The sequence below is a fragment of the Cavia porcellus genome, unplaced genomic scaffold (assembly GCF_034190915.1).
Source record: "Cavia porcellus strain 051 isolate PalLab524CR breed Dunkin Hartley unplaced genomic scaffold, mCavPor4.1 scaffold_12, whole genome shotgun sequence".
Lineage (NCBI taxonomy): Eukaryota > Metazoa > Chordata > Mammalia > Rodentia > Caviidae > Cavia > Cavia porcellus.
Genome location: NW_026947495.1, coordinates 75,940,563 through 75,965,197, shown reverse-complemented (window position 1 = coordinate 75,965,197; position 24,635 = coordinate 75,940,563). Strand labels below are relative to the sequence as shown.

General features: G+C 35.5%; 1 protein-coding gene and 1 pseudogene across 2 annotated transcripts in view; both read right to left on the bottom strand.

The window, feature by feature from the left end:
• Positions 1-24,635, bottom strand: part of Gls (glutaminase) — a 70,132-nt gene that overhangs the window by 29,906 nt on the left and 15,591 nt on the right. For both annotated transcript variants that reach the window (XM_063259454.1, XM_063259455.1), the window contains exons 4-12: positions 21,817-21,946; positions 20,603-20,682; positions 18,152-18,315; positions 14,573-14,631; positions 6,891-6,923; positions 6,750-6,808; positions 4,310-4,376; positions 3,496-3,546; positions 897-1,073 (exon numbers count right to left, since the gene is read on the bottom strand). In XM_063259454.1, the coding sequence (XP_063115524.1) occupies positions 897-1,073; positions 3,496-3,546; positions 4,310-4,376; positions 6,750-6,808; positions 6,891-6,923; positions 14,573-14,631; positions 18,152-18,315; positions 20,603-20,682; positions 21,817-21,946 (820 nt within the window). The remainder of the gene's footprint in view (positions 1-896; positions 1,074-3,495; positions 3,547-4,309; positions 4,377-6,749; positions 6,809-6,890; positions 6,924-14,572; positions 14,632-18,151; positions 18,316-20,602; positions 20,683-21,816; positions 21,947-24,635) is intronic.
• LOC111754234 (U6 spliceosomal RNA) lies at positions 22,808-22,895 on the bottom strand (annotated as a pseudogene).

The window sequence follows — 24,635 nt, the reverse complement described above, 5'->3', positions numbered from 1 at the left end:
TTTGGATCTAACAATTTACAGGAAAAATTCAAAGAACAACAAAATCCTATGTAATCAGCAAAAGAAATTAAACGAGATAGAAGTCATAGTGTTTTCAGGAAGAAAAATAGGTTGAGGGAAGAGTTGGAGATTAAAAGAGACACCAATCACAATGTACGTTTTTATAGCACCCTGAATCATAAAGCTATAAAATAACCATAATTTATAAAATAATCCAGGAGATATGTTAAATATGTTGATATTAAATGTAATGCTGATATTAATGATTAGTGTTTTAAATAAAACAAAAATTCAAGTGTTTTATGTCAGTTTTATATAACAATGGTACACTGTTAAGTGTGTACACAGACAAAACAAGGTTTGTCATAAATCTGTAATTATTTCCAAGTTCACTATGCTTGAAAATTTCTAACGTGAGACAAGTTTTAAGGGGCATCATGATACGGCACGAACAGGCTAAAAGGAAAACAGACCGAGATTGTTCACGCAACAAGCCACAAATGCATGCCCGAACTAGATGTACCTTTTTAAGTATTAACTAAACTTTACAGTCTTTTGAAACTATGCCCTCTTTCAGATCCAGAAGGATTTTTGAAGTATGCAACCCCCATAATGCTGAATATTCACACTTTGTAAAAGCAGTCTATACTCATCTTGAACGCTGAAAGCCTCAACAACAGTTTCCATATAATTCAGACTTCCAAGTTCTCACGGACATCTGATAGACAATTTAACTCTATTCCTACCAATTTGTAACAAATTAACTTTAAAATAAGCCTCTCTTTCAAGAATTCATAACAGCTTGAAGAGCAAAGTTCAAGTTCAAACTGCATTTTGAAAAGAACTGGTCCAGACTAGTTTCGTGCTGGAGAAAGTTAAGACTGGTCAGCACTTACGTGGAAAGCAAACTGCCCTGAGAAGTCATACATGCCACAGGAATGCATCAGACTCAGCGTGTTCCGCACGGCTTCAGGGCTCAGCACTCTCTCGCCGGTGATGGGGCAGAAGCCACCATTGGCCAGGGTTGCCGCCATCACGCTGGCAGATTCGCAGGTCACCTCGATGGAGCAGAGCTGAGGTGGGGAAAACAGTCAGTCAGCACTGAGACTGGGCTCACATCCTTTTCAAGTTACAGACAGCTTCAAAGATCATTTATTTTATCTGGTATTTCATACAGCTATGAAAGATTTCTTCCACAGGGATGATTTCACTGTAATTTGATAGTATGCCAACCACTTTAAGAGACCAAAGTTCTTTGCCTCGTTAGGATTTATTATGATTTGTTTCAAGTTATTTGGTGTTTTAATGAGAACTGGGTTAGCATGAACCAGCTCTTAAGTACTAGGACTTGTTACTGCCTAATGCTTTCTTGAAATGCATAAGCATAATTATTTTTAACACACCAGGAAAAAGCCATGACATATTTTTCAGAGCAACATACATCAGCATCATTATAAACATCTCCATGAGAAATCACCACCTTAGGGGAAAAAATGCTAAAATTCCTAGCATTTCACTCATAACAAAGCTCAGCATCCATGTTTATTTAACAACACACAAGGAGAAGAAGGAAAATCTAAGACAGCTCTACCAAGGATGCTTGCTTGGTCAGCCCAAACTGTGTTACCTTTCAGACCTTTACTTATATTTATTTGATATTTACTATGACTGGCTAAACCATTTTGAATGAAAACAGAGAAAGCCCAGGTACACTAGGATGAAATTTTTGCATTTAACTAACAGATATAGTTTTATCACACCAAACCCGAATTTACCCATAAAACTCAAGAAATAAATTGTTTCATGTTTCATTTTTAATTAACAGTAAACAAAAAATCAGGGAGGGAGAGGAAGAAGGAAGAGAAAACTAGGTCCTCAAATTGTGCACTTTCCTGTCATACTTCTAGATCTACAAAGGAACTTACTGTGAATTATAACAGTATAATTTATAACTGATTGGGAGTCATTTCTGATTACTTTTCCCTTTTCCCTTTTGATACTTAAAAAAAAAAGGCGCCGGGATTTAGCTCAATGGCGTACGCGCTTGCCGGGCAAGTGTGAGGCCATGAGTTCAATCCCCGGTCTTGGAAAAAAAAAAAAAAGCTCTTCCCTATTTCTCCAGAACCATGGAATCTACTTGTTACACTGTTCAGTATGGCAAGCAAAAGCTTTAAAATGAAAAGCTTTCCAAAAGAAAGAACATTGTTTTGGTTTTTTTTTTTGGTACCAGCTTATGCTGCTGAGCTAAAACCCCAGCCCCCTAAAAATTAAAATTTCAGTGACCATTTCAAATTCACATGTAGGAGTAACTGAAATTTTGTTTATCCTAAAGCAACACTGTTCAAATCTGACAAATGCCATCTTGGGAATACTCTCCCAACAACACGGTGGACAGTCACTGATTAGATGCAACCCTTCTCCAAAATGACTCTCCTGGTTTTTGTCCTGAAGTACAGAAATTTCACAGATTAGTAACATCTAAATGTAATTGACAGTTGAGGAAAAGAACTATATATAGGTTAGGAAGAAAAAAAGGTTACTGATAAAAACAAAAATGGTACAATTTATGTGAGACTTCATACATTGCAAAGGAATTGCACACATACCGTCTCAGTGATCTTCAGCATGATAAAGCAAGCCAAGGGGAAGCTAATGCTAGCTAAGGAAGCTGGGGCTCTGCAGCTAAAAAACGAGATCGCATGGCTGGTAAACAAGAACTGCAGGCCAGGCCTGACAGTCTGTCTGGATTCTTAACGCACACTAGGCAGAAGACCCGTGTAGTACTGCACCATGAACTATGCCACTATCAACATCTCTTGTATATTCTATAGAGTTACTAAAAGTTTAAAATTAAATTCAAAAGAAAAGGCAGGAAAATCTATGGTGAACCAGGTATTGAAAAATAAGTAGCCTACTATGCAGCTTCTTATTACAGTGCAAGCAACGGCACCAAAGGTATTAAATATGTACAAAGAAACCAAATTGAAAATACGGGGTTGGCCCTGGTCTCCGAATGGTGGTGTATACACAAGAGCTTAGGCACAGTCTGTCCCATGCTCCATGGTACACTAACAACTACTCTTAACACAGATGGAAATACACTGCAAGCAATTATTCTCCTACCACCAATGAAGCCAGGATACAACAGTCACAAAGATTACAGAAGACAGCAAGTCAGCCAAGAAACTGACACTTCAAAGTGCTGACGATGACCACTCTGATAAAGAAGCGGCTTCTCCCAAATAGTCTACAACAGTTCGGTTTATAATCAGGAAAAGAGTGTTTCTGGTACTGTACATCACTTCCCATATTTTTCAGAAAACTTTTCCTATTCTATTCTGAGGCTTCAATTTTCAGAAAATACAGACATGAAACAGCCTTCAAAACTTTTTTTTTAAAAAATCAATTGCTTAGGGTCAAAATTTGAGAGACATTGATATTTTGCAAATGTGATGCATTGAGTTATGCACAGCTCAGACAATTAAAGTAAATTACCTGGAAATAGAAGTCTAGGATGCCCACCATGTCTGTGCCTTCCGGAAAACACTGAAAAAGTACAAAAGCGATTTAAAATATAAGCACATAGGAAAAAAATTCATAAACAGAAGAATAAGATTAAGTTTTGAAAGTATACAGCATTTCAGTTTATAACAGTTTAATGTGTAAGAGTGCTAACATGAAATTAAATAAGTAAAATTACATCACATTATTTATTTGCCTTTCCCAATACTAATTTAAGTGAATATGATAAACTAATTCATAACTCATAAATCAAATTACTGGATTAGCCACTTTATTTTATTTTTTGTCTTTTTCTTTTTTATCGGTACCGAGGATCGAACTCACGACTGCCTGCTTGCAAGGCAGGCGCTTATGCCGCTGAGCTAAATCCCTAGCCTGGATTAGCCACTTAACTACCTGAAACCATTGTTGAATTCTCAGTGATACCTCAGTTGTCAGATGCAATTCACTCCAAATTTGGGTTTAAACACTGGAGAATTTGAGAACTGAATGTCTTTTTCCCATAAGGAATAATGAATAATCAGATAACTGATTCTGAGGCCCAAAATCCACAGGTGCCCCTCTGGGGGTCGGAGGCGGGATCAGGGTGAGGCCGGCTGTGCAGAGCTGCCAGTTGGATTCTCGCCCGACTTTGGAGCACAGTTACAATGAGGAGCAGAGTTTAACTCTGCTGTCTAAGTAGTGGAAAGTTTGAGCTTTGAGCTGTTTGACATGAGGTATCACTGTGTATACCATTGTATTTTATTAAACAAGGAATAATTTGAAATAGAAACAAAAACTGAAAGACCTTCTTTTCTTTCAAGTAGTATCCTATTGCAAAATTTCGATCTCCGCTTTCTCTTTCAGACTGAAACCTGGAAGAAACAACACGTGCCGGTTACTTTCTGCAGAAGCAGCATGTTTCCTTAACTTGTACAGCACAGGGCAGTACGCGGAGTACGGACTGCAGAGTGCTACACGCTGCTCTGTCACTGGGCCGCTCGCGTGCTCTTGGGTAAGTCATTTCAATGTTAGTTCCCCAGTATGAATTTTCTCAGCTACAGAAGGAATAAAGTGAAACCAAGTCACATTTTATAAACCAAGTAGCCAATTTTAAAATTCTCAAGTATTTCGCCATTAAAATACACTGAATATTTATGGAACCCTCTGGCCTCCCCAAAAGTACACTAAACAGTTAATTTAAATTCAGGGACCCTGTGGAACTTTCGGGGGCAGGGACCCGCATCTTAGATATTGGCGACTCACTAGATGAAGAAATTTTTGGGGAAACCTGCAGTGGCAGGTTCCATGCATCAAGAACAAAGTTACGAAAGGAAGAAGAGAGAATTTCACTGTAAGATGGTACACGATCTGAGCTATCTGGGAAAAGTCCACAGAGAAGAAGGGAGAAACATCAAACTGGCAAAGAAGACTGGGACCCAGTCAAGGCCAGTGAATGCCAAAAAAACAGCCTGACTGCACAAAGTTACTTGCCAGATCTACATTTTAGAAGAGCAACACTGACATCAGTTTTGAAAGTGGAAAAAGGAAAAATGCGTGTTCCATTTGGATGCTACTACAGAAATGAGTGCTGCAGAAGCTGGAAACAGGCGGAGGTGACAGGCAGGGAAGGGGGACAAGCAAACAAGCAAGCGGCTGGCTCAGTGGTCCGGGCTGAGAGGCAGGGTACGGTTTGGGACCACGCCTGGCTCCCAGCACGGCTTACTGAGAGGATCCAGAGTTGATACGGGATCCCTGCAGCAAGCAGCAGTGCACGAAGAGGGGTACTTGGATGCAGACAGATTACACGAGTCCAAAGACTGCGGGCAGCAGGGGACTGGAGGAGGACGCTCTGCATTAGTGACACGCACAGCCCCTTCTACCTGCACTTGGACACTCTGACGATAGGACAGGGTACAGTGGGTGTGGAAAAAGTCCTGCTGACTCGCCAGGCTCTAAGAAGCATCAGCCTCGTGCATTCAGAGGATTAACTACTCACAATTAGCAGTGCTTTGTGCACAGTTCAGCTCATCCAACACTAGTTCAGGTGCCAGTTATGTGCCAGGTAACAGGGACATGGGAGTGAGTGGGAGATATGACCCCATTCTCAAGGAACTGATGGGGACAGGGCAAAATAAGCTCAATAAAATACAGAATTTATCTTACTGAGAGCACAGAAAGCTGCACAGATTCCTGAAAACACTCAGACACTCAAGGCGATAAGCGGAGCTATGCAGTTCCAACAAAGACCAGGTGGCCCACAGGTCTAAAATATTTACTGTGGTCCCACGAAGAAAAGCCAAGTCAATCTTGCTCTGTGAAACAAGTGACCTGTACTCTTAAACCAAAACCAAACAAGAACCCCTTTAACAGAATTTCTCAACAGCAAAGATCTAAGGGGGAATTACTACACAATAACAAACGTAAAGCATAAATCTTCATTACTTCATGAATTAAAGACAAACAAAAGCTGCAAAACCCACTAAATAAGCAGACAGCTGGGAACATTTACATACTTCTACCACATTTACAAACATTTACCATATTTTAAAATTATCATTCTTAGATGTGCCCCTGGTACTGGGTTATGTGGGTGATGACCTCATTCCCAGGACATGCATGTTGGTGATTCGAGGGAAGTGTCATGGTATCTAAAACTGAGCTTCAAATGACTCAGCAAAAAATTCATCTAAATACATGCAGAGTACAGTATGTGCATGGAAAAACATACACATACATTTTTATCTAAAAAGGAAGACTGAGAAAAAACAAATAACACAAAATATTAACCAGAAAATAACCTAAACGGAAGATACCACATATTCATTGTTTAGTCTTTCAAATTTTCTGTAGTTTGCAAATTTCAAAATTAAGACCAGGGGCAAAAATCGTTTTAGCCAGGGACAGAGACAAGAGAAGTATACGACAGGCTAGAAAACTGAGCCCCTGTGATTTGAGGCAAACTTGGGATTTCTTTGAATAATTTATTAAAACTAACATTTTTAAATGTTCCTGTTGGGTAACTAAGAAATCATTTTTCTCTAAGGACCAGATTTGAGGTAATTATTTATTCACAGAAGTCAGTGTTAGGACCAACAAGGGAGAGTACATTAATTCTAAAAGCAGTACGTATACACATGTATACACATGAGAAGTAAAAAATCAAGAGTGAAAACAAAATTGTACGATCTAAAATTCTTGTGAAGAGTTTTGACCAACTGAAAAAGGCTGTTATAAACAAGACTCACGTGGCATTACTGAATCCGACATACTCATTACCAGCCATCTTATTCAGAAACTGCATCACCTATGAGCCAAAAAAGGGCACATTAGTACACATAAAGCAAATACAGAAGCAACAGCAAAACAGAAATCTGTGCTGCACTTACATAGTCAAATTTCTCAGCATTATTTACTCCTTGCTGCAAAGAAATCAGAGACATAAATATGTTAATGTATATGCTATCACAGTTAAGTTTAAAGCTAATATAATAACAAGATCTCAAACTGCTACCATTATTGCATTAGTACTTTTAAATCTAGGCAGTATTTACTATTTACTATTACTATTTAATTTACTATTTAAACTTTTTTACATGTTGTTTAACATCCACATATTGAGGGACAAAAAAAAAAAATCAAAATTACAAAGGGAATGCTTTATTTTAAGTAAAATTTTACTCAACCCAAAATGACATAATTTTAAATATAAGTAACCCCGAAATCCTCGTATGATTCATGCCAGCACATAATCTGCTAATACGAATGGTATTTAGTTCGTATTATAAAAACTTAAAATAAAGTTTCACCCTTAAAAAATTATATATATATGTGCCATGATTCTCAACAATCTATAGTTTTTAGAAAACTCATAAGCCAATATTAATCGAGTTAGAAAAATGAGTTACAATGCAAAATTGACTAATTTTTTGTAATTTTACAATAGGCAAGCATTCTGGATACATTTTAGTGTGGAGAAAGCTCTACCCTTAATATCTCTCCTTGTACAACAAGGCTTCAACTAAAAAATGTTGTATTTCATAGTCTCTAAGAAATTAACTATAATTACATTTAGCATTATGCCAATTCAGAGTGCAGACGATGTATTGTTTCATCACTTCTATTTCTGACATGTTATCTACTTCAAATGTCATTAGGAAAAAAACCTATGTAATGTATGTAGATCAGTTCAAGTAGCCAAATGGTTTCATTTTACCTCGGCGAAGTTTACAAAGCAGTAAAGTTGTAGATCTGAAATCAAACGTATTAATTGGTGATATGCACCCAACAGAAACAATACATCTCTAATTTCTAAAAACAGGCTTAAAATAATTTTGATAACTAGTCTTTAAAAACAGTAATTTACCTTAAAAAAAATCTAAAATGTTCCAATTTAAAATGTTACTATAGGTGCAGGCATAGGGGGAAGGGGAACTTGTTCCAGATTATTACTTAACTGAATAAAGCTAGGTTTGTTCTCCACTTATGAGAAGATCAGGGTATGGGTGGTATCAGGTGAAACCTTACAAATTAACTTATTTAACAAGTGCAGGCCCAGATGAAAATCAGTAACTGGAGGCCACCACACTATTTCATCAAAATGAGGAATTAACAAAAATAAGGTAATTTAGTACCAGCCAGATTGCAATTTCTATATATTTCACTAAAGCATCCTTTGACATACTTTAAGTTTTGTTTTCTTATATTAAAAATCAAAATGTAGAAATGTAACTCCAAAGCTGTTCAATGAAAAATAATTAAAAGAAGAAATTACCAACTTCATTGAACTGTTGCAGTTGTCAAAATATTCCATAGATCCTAATGCTGTAAAATATGTAACAACATTTAAGCCACAAAAACCTTTTCAACCTTGGAAAAAGCATTAAAAAAAAAAAAAAAAAAAAAACCTTTTGGAAAAGGATGGCAGTATTTGCACTGGATGTCACATAAATAAGTACTGGTTATACAATTAATCAATGTAAAATATACAAGTAATACTGAACTTTTATTCTCTGACCTAGACTGCATACTGTAAAACTAATACCAGTTTTTCTTACTGAGCTATCATGTTTAAAATAAAAACCATTTCAATTCTAGACTGTGGTTGCTTATCTGGTCTTTTTGTGGCTTTACAAAATTAAAACGCTTAAATTATGCTCTTATGTTGTTTTTAAGAAACAACTGATATTTATCAATATCTATCAATATAACCTATTTTGGGTAAGCTGCTCAAAATGCCCTAGGCAGAGTATATAAATAGGACAAAAACGTAGACTAGAGAATGTCTCATCTCAAATGCTCCCATTTCAATGTAAAGGCATTACATTAATGCCTGTTTTTATTATCTACCCTGGAAATGTCACTGAATTCAATAACACATATTCACCTCTATCTCTTAGAAAGATTACATGAACCTTGGGAATATATGGAATTGACTATTAAGATGTTATTTTAATTTTGAAAAAGTTACAGTAAAAAGCTCCTCTGCACAACTCTTAGGAAAACACACACACACACATATACAAAGTAAGTGACAGCATAAATCCTCTTTATCCAGGAAAGCTAAACTGAAAATAAAAACTTATCATTACCTCATGATGGGTAAATGTTTACAAAAACTAAAACTGAAGTTAAAATGGGGCTAGTCATTCCATTTACTGGATATATGTCTGAATTTTTTCACCGTAAAGTTAAAGGAAAAATAGTGACATTAATATTGTCCATGCTCGTTTACGAGACTGTTCCCTTTATTCTTTCCCTTGTAGACTGATTTTTAGTTCATGCATCAGTGAGTATTTTCTACTGACAGAATGAAATAGCAACTACTTGTCTTCCTACTTTTAATTTTTACAGACATGTGAGCTATGAAATCCTGCTTTATAATACAAAAACAGAGACATATAGCAAAAAATCTTACTACATCAAGGTCATGCAGTTCTTTACGTTCCTCTCAACCTCATTACATGTCAAAAGTCACAGTAATCTATCCTCAAAAACGACAATGCTCTTATGAATGACAGCACACTGATCCTTTCAAATCTGCTGAAACCAAAGACTGAAATACAACAGGGCTTAACGACCAGTAGTTGCTGATTCGCACCCTCACTATTACTGACTATGTACTTGAGAATGTTCTCTTTTGCGGGTGCCCAAGTAGTTTTTATTACCTAAACCATACACTGTAATAAATTTTGGGACACACAAGAAGTACTCCTTTCTTTGGGAAGATGGAGAGACACTAGACCCAAGGGCAGATGTATTCTGAGAAGGGCCCATAGGGAAACATCTGAAAAGTGTCTTAAACTCTCATCAGCGTCCCTCTAACTCTTCATATACTCAGAACAGGTCTGGTCCAGTTTGACGGTCACGGTACAAGCATTATTAAATACTGTATTACTTTAAATTTTGGAACAGTTTTTTGAAGTAAACACAGAAGGGATATTTTTGAAAGAAACTGAACTAGGCAAAATGTATTTACCAAAAATTTTAATTCATTCACCAAATGACTTTAAAAAGCAAATCATGTGATTTGTTTGAAAAGGTAGCCAGGTTCTGATGCTAGAAAATTATACTAATTTTTCATTCTATAAGCATGACTATTAAGTTTCAGAATTTACATTCTTTGAAAAGAGCTATGAATGAAAATAGAGGCGCTGAGTCACAACACTGCCTATTAAAAGAAATCACGCATCTACGTTGCACTGTCTTTGCTGCTTTTACAACACTCATAAATTATTCCCATCACTGTTAATGACATCTGTCAAAATTTTTAATATAAAAATGGCTCATTTAAAGTTAATACATGACAGGGCTGGGGATTTAGCTCAGCGGCATAAGCGCCTGCCTTGCAAGCAGGCAGTCCTGAGTTCGATCCCTGGTACCGGAAAAAAAAAAAAAAAAAAAAAGACAAAAAAAAAAGTTGATACATGACTCAGCTATCTTGGAACCTACTGGATTCCTTTAAGAAATACAGAGCTACAGCCAATCAAAGTTAGAGACCACAGAGCAAAGAGGCAAAAAGAGGTAACTAAAATGATTTTATAAAAGTAGGTAGTCTTTTTTTTAATCAGTATGGAGGATCAAACTCATGACCGTGAGCTTGCAAAGCAGGCACTTATGCCGCTGAGCCAAATCTCCAGCCCCAGGAAGTCTTGTTTTAATCTTGCCACAGAAGATATTTTAAAGCTAAACAGTGGTAGGGCAATTAGAAACAGATATTACAGGTAAAAAGTAATGTTCTGAATCTAGTTTTTTTCAAAGGTTAACCCTAGAAATAAACACAACAGTGAATTCAGTTGGCAAAAACTTATCATTAAAAAAAACTCAAATGTATCACTAAACATAAATGCACAACACTATATAATCTTCAATCCAAAGTCCCTCCAGAGTAACAAACTGCCTTGAAAACATGTCTTAAAAGATTTAACAGGCTACTGCTTACGTGACCCAGTGGAGCATTACATATACATTAACTAAATTTATCTTGGATTTTAATGGACCATGATTTAATTGTTTTAAGAAAAAAGAAACCTTCATTTTTTTAAAATTCAAAACTACTTGTGACATAAAAAAAAAATCTTCAAATGATAAGCTGGAAACTATCACTACACTAAAAAGGCATAAAGCATAAAAGGTCATGTAGCTTGCTCTACTTCTAAAACAAAAAAAGCAGAAGTCGCGATTATTTTGCAGTATGTTGCCCCATTTTCCTACCTCTAACTTTAAATCATCAGACTCCCAATTTTAAAATTAAAACTAGGTGAAACTTTTACCTTTGAAAAGAAAAAATGTACATAAAGATTACTATTTCATCTAATCATAACTGAGTTCCTTTCAAATATGCTTTTATTCTTTCCTTTAAATCAAACAATTACACATTACCATCACAAAACAGACTGCAACAAAAAATATTCCTTTAAAGTTAGTAGCCATCATTTAGAAAGTGAGGAAGTATAGTAACCCTTATGTTTTTTTAATTATGTGCAATTTTAGTATACAACGACATTTGTTTTTAAAAAGGTATTTACCTATATAGCTTTGTTTAAAATTTTAAATATTGAAGTTTTCCTATAAGCTTAGTAGTTAAGAATTTATGCAACAGGTTCCTTCTGTCCAAATCCTCCTTTTTCCACAATCTGCTAATCCTTTTGAATACTTGCTCTGCCTCTTCCCCCATTTCCTGAGGATCACCACCAATCCTACAAGGAAAAAATATCAATACTACAAAATTATGAAATAAAGAGTCTTACTAAAGACTCTACTCAATTTTTTTGGGAGGGGAATAACATGAGGAAATTTGTTTAAAAGATATCGTAATAGGCCCTGCATCTTTAATAAAAAAAAATTACAAACAGCCTTAAGGTCAAAAGAAAACCTAAACAACAGAACTCATATCCATCTAGTTGCTATGAGAAAATAGCCACGCTTTGGCCACTCAAACACAAGCTCCTTGGAAAAAGGACCTGTTCCCTTCCAGGTCACGAACACCAACTGATGTCCAAGAATGTCTACATAAGTGCACTGAAAAATGGTTCCAATTTTTAAGCCAATAAATCAGTATGTTTTGTACAAGTTAAAAATTTGGAAGTACTATTTTGCTTTTTCTGGACAACTTAACTATGCTAGTTAAGTTGAAGATGTCATCAAGTGAAATAGTAAACACTAGGTTAAATGCGGCACAGTTAATTCCAGAACACAAAATACCAGGAGAATTTGCTCAAAGCCCAATTCTGCTGCTGTTACAACAGCCTACTCAGTCTCATTCCCTATGGCATACAAGAGTAAGAGGACCACGTTTAGCAACTTCTGTGACTCCTTCTGGCTAGTTTCATTCAATTTGAAACCATCAAACATTCATGAATATTGTTATCACACAATTTGCAAAGACTGCATCAGATATCTATACGAGTTTTTCTTTCTTTCTTTGAAAGATTCTAAGAAGTTTTACATTCTGGGGAGTCAATTTAATGAGGGTTGTGTCAGGCTTCCCCCTCCAAGACTTGTACAAACAAGTTTAAAAAAAAAATCACTTGTAAACAACACTTGCAAAATACTGCTTGTAAAAAACAAAACAAGAATTCAAAGAAAGTGACCTTAAATATAAGTCATATCCCCAAAGTCTCATTTCCAAGTTTGCTACTGAATATGAAATTTTTGTAAATTTAAAACTACTGGTCAAATCTGCTGATAGGGCTCAGTTAAATTTTTGCACTATTGGGCACTGAGCCACACTTACAAGGTACCTGTTTTAAAATTCTGTTTCTAAATACTCACACTAATGTGGTTCAATGTAGTTATGCACTATGACCAAAAATGGTAAATGAAACTAATGAAGTGATGTGTGATGACCAGACATGTAATTCCCACATGTGGCATTTCAATGCAGTTGATTAAACCCACAAATCATTAGACAAAATGATACCTAATATGTGACTGTAAGGAAGTCTCCCACTAACACTCAGATAGGCCTCTTCCTGAAAACACTGCTGATGTTATCTTTCCAGCATAAAAGTTCCTGTGCTGGAATTTTTAAATGGCCTATGAACCCCTTAAAATTTAAAATCATGGTATGTGGATTGTTCTGGAAAACCCCAAAACGGTACTGAATCATTCTAGTATTTTTAAAATCAAGCACTTACACACTATATAGTAACTTTCTTTCTAAATTGTTACTTGTTCAGATCTTAATTATTAATGAAACTTTCAGCACATCACTTATTCAATTTAATTATAAGGGCACGTTTACTATACTATATAATATGCTATACTACATAATTACCTAAAGGCAGAACTGTAGTTTGCACATAAATGCATTGTCATTTTTTTGTAGGTTTCTTTCACCTCAGAATAGCTTCTCCTTGGTAAAATAGCCACAACTAACTAGATGTTACAGTGAAGAAAGTGAAAATCTCCACTGCTTATTAAAATTAAGTTATATTTTCAAATACTTGTGTAAATATATACTTCATTACACTAAGAATTTGGGCCACAGCTTTACGCCCCAAAATAACAACCAAACATATTCTTAAGGTAGTATTCCTCATGTTAAAAGCTTTTTCTCATGAGGATATAAAGCTTGTAAAAGTTAAGGCAGGATTTCTGTATTTAAACTACATGAATCTTGGTGAATTGGGCCAACAGGGTCATTAATTTGTGAATATCCTTTGTGTAACCAGTACTGAAAATCTAGTCATGCATTTTCAATGCTATGAGTTAGGTTTCAGTCTAACTTGGAATAGACAGGAACAAATCACTGAATGTTCTAAATACAAATGACATTTATTTTAATACAAACAAAACATAATTAAGAATTTAAAATATAAATTAAAAATTATGAAGTCTGAAACTGTGTGATACTGAAATTTATCACGACAGAATCATTTTAGAAAACATGAAACAGCATCAGAGCTGACAAGGTAAACCAAACGCTAACAACAACAAAAAAAATCAACAACATACAATGTAAACAACAAAACATGGGAAATACAACTCAATTGGAATAAGCCTTACTTAATTATGGCATGGTTTAAGTAAAGCGTATGAAACAAGTTCAAATTAAAATTGTGGTTTGAGTCATGAAAGTATAAAAGACTTGAGACAGATAACAGTAAATGTACTTTACCTTAAACATGAACTACTTTTAATATTTATTGCTACATATGTAAATAACAATATAGAGTAAAATGCTTTTAATTCTGTTAACATCTGCTCATTGCACAAAAGCCAACAGGAAGAGAAACAAAAATATATGAAAAATTTAAATAGAAAAAAACTTAAAACTTTAATCTCCTTAACCTACTGTTTGGCAGACTTCTTAAATCTTTGTCAAGAAAGAGACTGACATTTACTGTTGGGATTTACACTGAATGGAGTCATTGGTTTTAAAATTTGGCCTTGAAACTATTGACATTTTATTTTGTAATACATAAAAATCCTAAATCTATACACCAAAATTAGTTTTTTTTAAATCAAGATAAAGCATTTCACAATCCTACATAAACAAGGCAAGATTCATTTTTGTCTTTGGTATTATAAAAACTTCACTAGGTTAAAGAAAATGCCAATATTTTACCTTTATTAACGAAGTTACAACAATGGCTCCAGCATTTACCATAGGGTTGTGTGGTTTATCTGTAAAATATAAAAGCAACAGAATTGCTTCAAATACTTGGTACCATTTTTTTTTTTTTTTGGATGCAGAAATACTTCTCATAAACATGAGCTGTTAAAAAAATGTAAGCCATTATCATGGTAGCTTTTTAACTCTTTTTGAAGTAAATTAGTTACTAAGCTAGCATTAGGGTGTGAGTGAAACAATGTTAAGTTTCCTAGGGTAGCTGGGCCCCTGGAGCCACTGAGCTTTGCTGTACCGCTTCTGTGCAGGGCAGGAGAGCTGCCTGTGCAGCAGCAGCCAATGCGCTCTCCACTACTCAACTGTTCAAGTAACGCTACCATCTTAGAAATAATATTGGACACCCCTATCTGATGTGACCGCATTTTTGCTTTTTAAATAATGTTTTATTATTTTTATGCTTATGTATAAACATACAAGAAAACACTGACCAGTGATATGCATATATCCTGTGCTTTCTATATTTATTGCCAATTATATAATTTCACAACTTACAATTTAAACTCATCAAAAATTCTACCTGTGTCCTATACTGAGACAGGCTTGTATCTAACAACCCCATGCACTAGAAAACAGGAGCAGCTCCTCAAAACATTAAACAGCATTATCATGTAACCCAGCAATTCCACTCCTAGGGATAGAACCAGAAGAAAAACACACTCACACAAACACTTGCACACAAATGTGCACAGCACCATTGCTGATAAAAGCCTAAAAATGGAAATAATTCTACTGTCCCTTAAGCTGCAAAGTAGGTAAGCCATGGTATCAACAAACTAATACAAAAATGAGTAACACTACATGGACAAACCCTTAAAACCATGAAGTAGTAAATATAAAGCCATCAAAAAGGCCAAATAAGTGCGAGATTGTGAGTTCAATCCCTGGTACAAAAAAAAAGTCGAGTATTGTATTATTCCAGAAACATGAAATTTTCCCCCAACAGACAAATCTCTAGAGACAGAAAGTGCATTAGCAGTGTTCAGGGATTGGAGGAGCGCAGAGGAGCCGTCGATGGGCACGGGAGGTCTTGCAAGGGGGTGAAGGTGTTCTAAGTTGCAGCATGGTGACGGCTGCCTACCTGAATGTAGTAAAAAGTACTGAGCTGTACCCTTTAAGTGGGTTAGTCATATGGAATGTGAACTATGTGTCATTAAAGCTGCTAAAATTTCCTTGCAATTAAAAAGATAATTTAGACACTCAAAAAAACTGGCTGGGTAAACTAGTCTACCAGCTTCCTTCAAGGGAAGACCAACAATGTAACTTAAAGCCTATGGTTTAAAACTGTTTATATTGGATTCAACAATCCTACTTCTGGAAATGAAATTACTGAATAGTATTGGGGTGGGATCCATATTCTCACCTGCATTACAACCATTATTCACAACAGGTGAGAGAGGAAATCAACCTAAGTGTCCATCAATGGATGAATGAAAAGTGTTACCAGATACAATGGAGAATACTCCTCAGCCTTGAAGAACAAGGAAATAATGTCATTTTATAATAATCTGGACAAAAACAAACAAACAAAAACAATCTAGACAAGCCAGGAGGACATTATGCTATGTGAAATAAGCCAGCACATTTAAAAACCCTATCTGTTGACTTCCCATGAGGAATATAAAACACTGCACTCCCCAGGCCTGTGGGGAGGGGAGGGTGGTCAAAGGGTATGAAATTTCACTTCAACAAGAGGAATAAGCACCTACTGGGTGAGCCAAGCACTGTACATTAGTTACCAGTGTATTATAAGGGTTAAAACTGCCAGGAAACAATTTTAAGTGTCCACATTTAATTACCCCCACAGTGACATGTGTGCAGTATGTTCTCCAACTCTTGTAAGTTTAGAAATGTTATCCTTTCTAAACAAGGTCAGTCCCGTCTTCCTCACATGGATTAACCCCACTCCTCCTCAGCCATCTACAATCTACAACCGACAAATACCCTTTGGCACCTGTCGATCACACACTTGTAAGACGATGTCATTAAGCAGAATGCAATGCTTAACTCGTCTTCTCTATTGTGTTTCAGAGGACTGTCCTCTCTATTCTGTTGTATCAGCTAGGTAAGAAACTCTGGATGACCAATGCTCTCTACCCTCCACATCTGGTAAAAACAGATACCAAAGATATTACTTACTGATTAATCTAACCACTGTATGGTAGATGATGGTTTCCAAAACTGACATCTCCATAAAACACTGTGTCTACTCATTTGTAATAGGAAGTATCAGTCACATCCATCATAGCATCAAACTACTGTTACTGAGCATAACTGCAATAATTTCTATATTTATTCATTATACTCATGTTAATTTTAATTTATCATTATAGACTTAAGGTAGGGTAATATTAACAAATTTATTTTTAAAAATTCTGTAATGACACAGCTACATCTACAGGGTATATAGTTTCATCAAAAATCTACCCTTGAAATTTAAAATGTGAAAATGATCTTCACACCATTTTCTGCTGGGTTTGGTCCAAACCAAGGCTCAAAAGTACACAGTTGGTTCAGAATCTAGGCAGGAGAGGTATAGTGGTATCTTCATTTTTCCAGTAGCTTCAGGATGGATAGTATTGTCTCAAGCTTACAAAAAGCTAAGGATACTAATTTATGTATCCTGCTGGACAGCCCTGGTCCCCAGTGGCTGCACAGAACACACATGTAAATTATAAATGTGCTGAAGTAGAAATACCACTTCCTACTAGAATCTGTTCCATCAGACAAAAACATGTCATCCATTTCTCTGCCTTCTTTCACAGTACCAAACATTTAATTCAACACATCTGCATACATTTTTATGGGCCCAAATGAGGATAAGAGCCTGTAACAATGCAAAGAAAATAACTAGAAAAGACTAAGTGCTTGCTTCACCTTTGCCAAAGAGAATCATTTAGTAGCAATGTTACCAGCATACTAATCATGGCACCCAACTCACACCTGCCTTCCTGCATGGCGGTAAATGCCAAACATCCTGAGATTTACAAGATGCTTCCTTACTGGTGGCTACAGAGTAAACTTCTTATTCCTTGCCCTCTCCTCTATACCTAGTTGTCAGAGATGCCCAAAATAATCATTTTTAAAAGTGATTATCGCAATAGATTTTGCAGAAATCTCATGAAAATTATTAAAAAGTGGAACAGTTCTCATTTGATTCAAAAATACATGTTTAGGCTGGGTTTTTAGCTCAGCAGCATAAGTGCCTGCCTGGCAAGCATGAGGTCGAGAGTTCAATCCCCAGTACCAACCAACAAACAAACAAACAAAAAAACCCAAACATTTTAGCCAGGCATGATGGTAGCCACCTTTAATTCCAGCATTCAGGAGGCTAAAGCACAAGGATCGCCATGAGTTCAAGGCCAGCCTGATCTACATACACAGTGAGTTCAAGACCAGCCTGAACTACATAGGAAGACTATCTCAAAAAAATCCAAAAAAATAAATACTTTAAAACTAAATAGACATTGAAAAATGTGCTTTTCTCCCCCCTCCAAGCAACTTTCAGATGGCTCTTACCGTCTTCGTTTAGAAATAGTTTGTTGAATCTTAAGCCACTGGGCTCTTTCCCGACATAGCGATGAACATACTCAGTTCCGAGATCATTCACAGCAATGGCATATTTCAGAGGTTTCACACAGGACTGAAGACAGAAGGGAACTTTGGTGTCTCCAATAGAATGCCTAGGAAAAACAGGTTCGCAAAACAACATCAATCAAAACAACTGCGCAATTGTGAATTTTTATTTTTACATGTTAATTCCAATTTACCAAGATTTTCCCATAATTCAACCACAAAAATTCACTTCAATATTAAAGCATAAATGTTTAAGAGATAGTATTCTTTAAAAAGCAAAAGCTTAAAAGTACTTAAAGGTAACAGAACAGTTCTATATTAGTCAAGTAACATGAAAATTTTTGTTCAAGGGGTCAGCCAAGCTATCCCAGGTCAGTGAAGAGCTCAACAGAGCTTAGATTCAGTATACGCTCTGCACTTGGTCTACAAAGGTCTCATCTGGGAACCCTTTTTTTTGGTACCAGGAATCAAACGCAGGAGCTTGCAACACCAGGCAAGCACTTGTACCACTAAGTTATATCCCAGCCCCGTGAACCGCTTCTTAATGCCAGCTCCATTAGAAGTTTCACCACCTTTATTCGGCTAACACTAAATTAAAGTAGGCAGTCACTACCAACCATGTAGCTAAACCAAAGAATGAGAAGAAAGATCTGGATGTTCCAACTTAAGAAATACATGAAAAAGTGGACTTGGCAAGGATAAAGTTCTGGCCAACTCCATTATAATATAAGCTTCATAAGGGCACAGCATCTCAACTCCTTGGTCCATACACAAATGCCCGGAACACCACGGGACTCATGCGTTAACAGTGCAACTTATGCATCGTGAAACGGGCATCATTAGTAACCACTCCAAGCAGAGGTGAATCAAAACTTCAGGCAGGAACACCTGACCTCCTCACTTCTAGGTTTATGACAGAATAAAAATACATACACATAAATAAGAGGTAGATAATATTTTTCTATGAAACGACCGAGACTTTGTAAGAAATTACATGACAGTAATCTCCTCTAAAACTTTTTCATTATATGACAAACTATTTCTGTAATATAGAAAACTTCCTACTGGAATTTGCTCCAGGGGATAAGGCCATGTCATCTTATTTGTGTCCTCTGAAGCACTCAACATTTAATGCAATATACAGTGAGTATCTCATACATTTCATGAGTCCAAGAGTGGGAAAGTGTGTGTAACAATGGAAAGAACAGAGGGCTAGCAGTTATGAGACCTCGGTACCTGCTTCCCTTTTCCCATTATTATCTTAACCGTGGGCCTTAGGGTCCCTCCTTCAAAATAAATGGATGTGCTCTCTAAGTACTTAAAGATAATTACTGAAAAGTAAAACGCTGAGGAAATCAATGTTTCTTAAGTAGAGGGAAAAGGCTTCAATTGGGACACTATCATGAAAAACTCTCTAAGGTGACATGAGTTGATGTCTTAGCAAAATTTAGGTTAAAATTACACCTCTGATATAAATTCATCAAACTGTACTTATCAACTGTATACAACTTTGTGCTGGGGTCTACTGAATTTTACATTTAAGCTTACAAATTTGTGTAGTATGCAAATTTTTGCATCAATAGTTTTATTTTTTTAAAACTGTACATCTCTAAGTCTAAAAGAATTATTTTATTTAAAAAGCAAAATACAAAAAGATCATAGTTCTGAGCTTAGTCTTTAAAAAGAAAAAGATTAATTTGGCTCTTATGACATAATTTTTCTGACAAAACCAAATTATAACTTGATAATAACCCTTTATGTCTGACTTTCAGAAAAATAAAAAGGGTCATTCTTGAGAAAATATTTTAGAATGTCACCAGTTTTCCAAGAGTCTCTGAATTTTAAAATTAAATCACTGTCTTTAGACTGTCTTCATTATATCACTATCCTTGTAATTCTACAAAGTTCCTTATTTGTCAGCAAATGTGCCGACTGTACACACATTTCCCAAATAAGACTTTTACTTTTTACTTTGTGAATGATCGATGGACATGTTATCCTATGTGGATTTGACTCTTATGCTAATCATATCAAGAACATGAAGAATAAAGATGACAGGGCAAATAAGCAATGATAAGCTGCGACATGCAAACTAATTTTATTAGTAATCAGTTTGTTGTAGAGAATGTCATGTTTTGACAAGACTGCTTTTCTTAAATAAGTAACCACTCAGACGTGAATAAAATAAGACTACAACTATGCATAAAGTATCTCAAAAAACCCTATAAAATTATCACTTCAATTTCTTAAATTACGTTAAAAATGAGATGTGTTGAACCTTCTTGCAATGATGTTGAGTCACTTCCATTATAAATGACGGTCCTCTCTACTGCACACTTACTGTGATGAAAAACAGGGCTTAAAGTTGGCTGGCAAAGATCAAAAGAAACTTACCTCTGTCCATCCACGGTACAGACAGACACACCCCACAAGTCAGGACTGAACTTGGCCAGCTGAGGGATATAATCTGCAACCTACCCAAGATATTGGAAAGAAATTACCAGTCACAATACAGACAAATAACACTTCCTTCTACCAGAAAAGGTCTCACTTCAACTTAAGTTTCTATAACTGAACAGCTACAACACTCCAGAGCTTTGCAGTCCACCTTTTATACGAGATTTGTGAAAACTAAGGGCACAACACACTTCAAGACTAGGGAGACATTAACTGACTTCTCCTAGCCTCTATTATTTCTAGCTTCCCAATGTGTTTTTTCTTTTTAATATAGCAGAGAATCTAAGAAAGACTTAACTTGATTTTTCCTAAAGAAAAATACACAGAACTTCCCTCCAAGCCACGGATGCTTGTACTTTCACCACCTAAAACATTAGGAACTGAATACCTGAAAAGAATGTGTTTACAATGAAATTACCAAGAGGTTGTATTATACAGCTACCCAGACACAAAAGAAAACCAAAGCTCTCCAAGTGGAGATTAAATAACAGCATTGATTGTGAAGATGAAATAGAGGAGCCCTGCCATTATTTGGAGGACTTGGGGAAGTGCCCTGGGAGTCTGAACCCAAGCCTTGCTCATCACAGCCGGGGCTCTGCCACTGAGTTACACCCCACCCTGAGGGTTTGTTAAAACCAGAAACCGTTCATCTTATGTTCAAGGACATTAGATCTGCAAAAATTCCCAATAACGTCTTTTTATTAAATAAAAAGCTAAAAGCCATCACAATCATTTGAAAACTTAAAAAAAGAACTCAAATTTAATTTCCTTTTTGAGTCAAAATATCAAAGTTAAACATTTTAAAACCACTAAATCCAGTTGCTTCATTTAAATTTAGTTAGCTCAATTAAATAAAACTACACAACTTGACTTACTATACCGCATACTGAGCTGAATTATGAACCACTGAACAGTCTAGCCCGAGCTCCACTCAGGCAACCCATCAGGGTGAGAGCCACGCAGTCAGGGGTCACTCTGACCAGCCAGTTCTTGAATAAATTTGACAAAACTGTCATTTTTATATTTCCTGTTATAACCCTACAAAAAGTAAAGAAAACCAATATGCAAGTGGGTCTTCATGTGTCTAAGTGACTAGACTAGAAGTGGTGAAGTGACCGGGCTAGGAAAATAGCGCACATCAAAAACGTTACCTTTCCTCCAGACTGCTTTTTAGCACTTTCATATAACTCATCGATGTGTGAGGTAAAGGACATAAAGTCAGGAATGACAAACTTTCTTCTAAAGGCTTGTGTCAGCAAAACAATGTTGCTTTGAACACATCTGTGGATGTGAGAAAACAATTAGTAGACTGGGTACTTTCCAACGATTGGCACCTAGTAATAACAGCGCTACAGCTAGGAGAACACTGACCCCACATGTGAACAAGAAACCAGTGCATCATTTTACACAAGTAAATTCTCAAAGTTACACTTTGTACATTATTTTCTTTCCTTCCAGTAGTCTTTCATGTAGTGGCCTGTAAGCTGAATAGGTTAGAAATAAATTAAAATATGACTAAACTGTATCAGAGATTAAAATAATAGAGCATTCCACCCAGTGGAAATAATAAGGCCATCTGAAACACGTTCCCTGTCCTACAAACACTGATAAAACACTCACGATGACATCTGCTGAACAATAAATCAGACTTTAAAGTATGCTACAGGACAGCCGTGATTTCCTAACGTTAAGCACTTCAGACATTTACCTTCACTCCCACCTAACTATGCTTATATTTTTTAAAATAAACATGTTGCATCTTAACGTTTTCTGAACTACATATCAAAAATTTGTATTTCTAACTTTAAAACTTGGGGAGCTACACCAACAGTTTAGTCTGAATAATGAATGAATTTTCAAACATGAAATATTTAAAATACTTGTAAAAACAATGCATGTAAGTAAAACTTCATAGTAATTTTATGTTACAGTATTTTGAATCACTAAAAACATTAAATTGTGTTATTCAACTTGATACATGTATTATACAATAAAAATGTTTCACTGTCAAAAACTACTTTAAGGATATGGTAAACCATGTAGGTGAGAGGCAATAAAATCTAGTGATCTGAATAGTCTGCTTTGTTTAGAAAAGTTAGAACAAGAAATCAGTGTAGTAATGTAACTTTAAAGAATACTTTTTAAAATATGGAATGAATTTATTTGCGTGTCATCCTTGTACAGTCTTCTCTGTATCGTTTCCATTTTAGTATGTGCGCTGCCTAAGCGAGCATAATCTACTACAGTTTTGTAGTAGATTATAAGCAACTTTATACTTCAAGCTTAAGACAAATTTTCTGAGTCTCAAAACCTCAGTAATGGATTATCTAATTTATAGACAGCAGATGCACAGGCATCAAGCTAATTCCAACTATAATAAATCTTCAGGGTGACCCTTAATAAATTAAAAAATCAAATGCTACAGTTGAAATATTAAAGTCAAAGACTATGATAAGTTATTTGTATAACTGGGTTCTTCACAGGTAAATGATGTGATATAGTACATTAGCAGCTTCTTTGAAGGAGAAAAAAACAGGCATTTAAAAAAAGTAACAACTTACAAGTACTTAAATATTTCCCCACTTCACAGATAAGAAAATGAGATTCTAAGAAGTTAAATAATGCACTAATCATAAATGGAAAAAGTAACACTCCCAATATTTATTTTCTAAGTTCATGGTAAAATAAAAAGGTAATTATCTATCATTAATATTTACCCCTTTATTAGTTCAAATATACTTCATTTTCCTGTAAGTTACAAATAAAATGAAATGTACTAAGCAAATTTAAATTATTAACCTATTATTATAAACCAATTAGGACTTACAATTGTGTAGTCAGAACAACTTTGGGCATTAGAGAGGGTTTCCTCTCAGAGTTAATTATGTCCAACATGAAGAGATTTGTGGAAACTTCAATAAGTAAATATGGCATTTATTGACTCAAAAGAAAAAACAAAGGAAAACTCCTGAGTTTCTGTTTTGCTTTTCTTTAGTGCAACTTCCTGGCAAAATCATGGCAAGGGCTTTTACTGGTAAATTACTACAATGGACAACATCATTTTTATCATCCTAAAGTGTGTCTAACAGCATACAGGCATGTATTCCAAATACTGAAATCTTTCTTGAGAATTATTTTAATATAAATATCAGTCTAACTTTTAAGTCAGATAAAATGAACACCGAAGAAGTGCTTACACTTTTCAGCAAGTATCATCTTTCTCTGTGCTCTGTTCAATTTTTCTTATCTGTAAACTGGGAAAAATCCTTTTCCTTCCTTCTTAAATGCTTAAGTCAAACAATTGTAATGTTCATCAGGGTTTTACAAAATATTTCACACACATAATTTTCATTAGTAAAACAACATAATAGGTAAGAATTTTTAAGAAAACTCAAGAAATATACAAACATAAAAAACCATTCACTTTCTTCAAGACCAAAAAAGACCAAGAAACTATGATCACACATAAAAACATTTCTAATACCTGTAAGATTAAAATATGTATGAATAAATAAAGGATTAATTTTAACACAATTATTTCTACTTCTAGTAGTTTTAAGAATTACTAGCACTAAAAACAACTGACTAATGAGTACAGGCAGTCTCCAACTTTCAAATAGGTTATTCTCTAACAGGTAGATCAGAACTCATTTTCCCACTGTGGGCTGGGGAATCATATACAACACCTGTTTCTCAGGTGACCTTCGAGGGCTAAACACATTAAGAATGCGTTTTATGTACAATACCAACACACTGACTTCAACTAAACCTACCAGCTTTCATGGGTTTTATCACCTCCTGGAGATGCTTGGAGGTGAGTGTACTCCTGGCAGTATTAACACACAATTCCTTACACTTAAAAAACAGAGAAGGAATTTCTGTGCAGTAATCCACTTTACAGATGGCTTTAATAATCCAAGGTTCTGAGTCCCCACTTCACAAATAAGAAAATAAGATTCTAAATTCATTC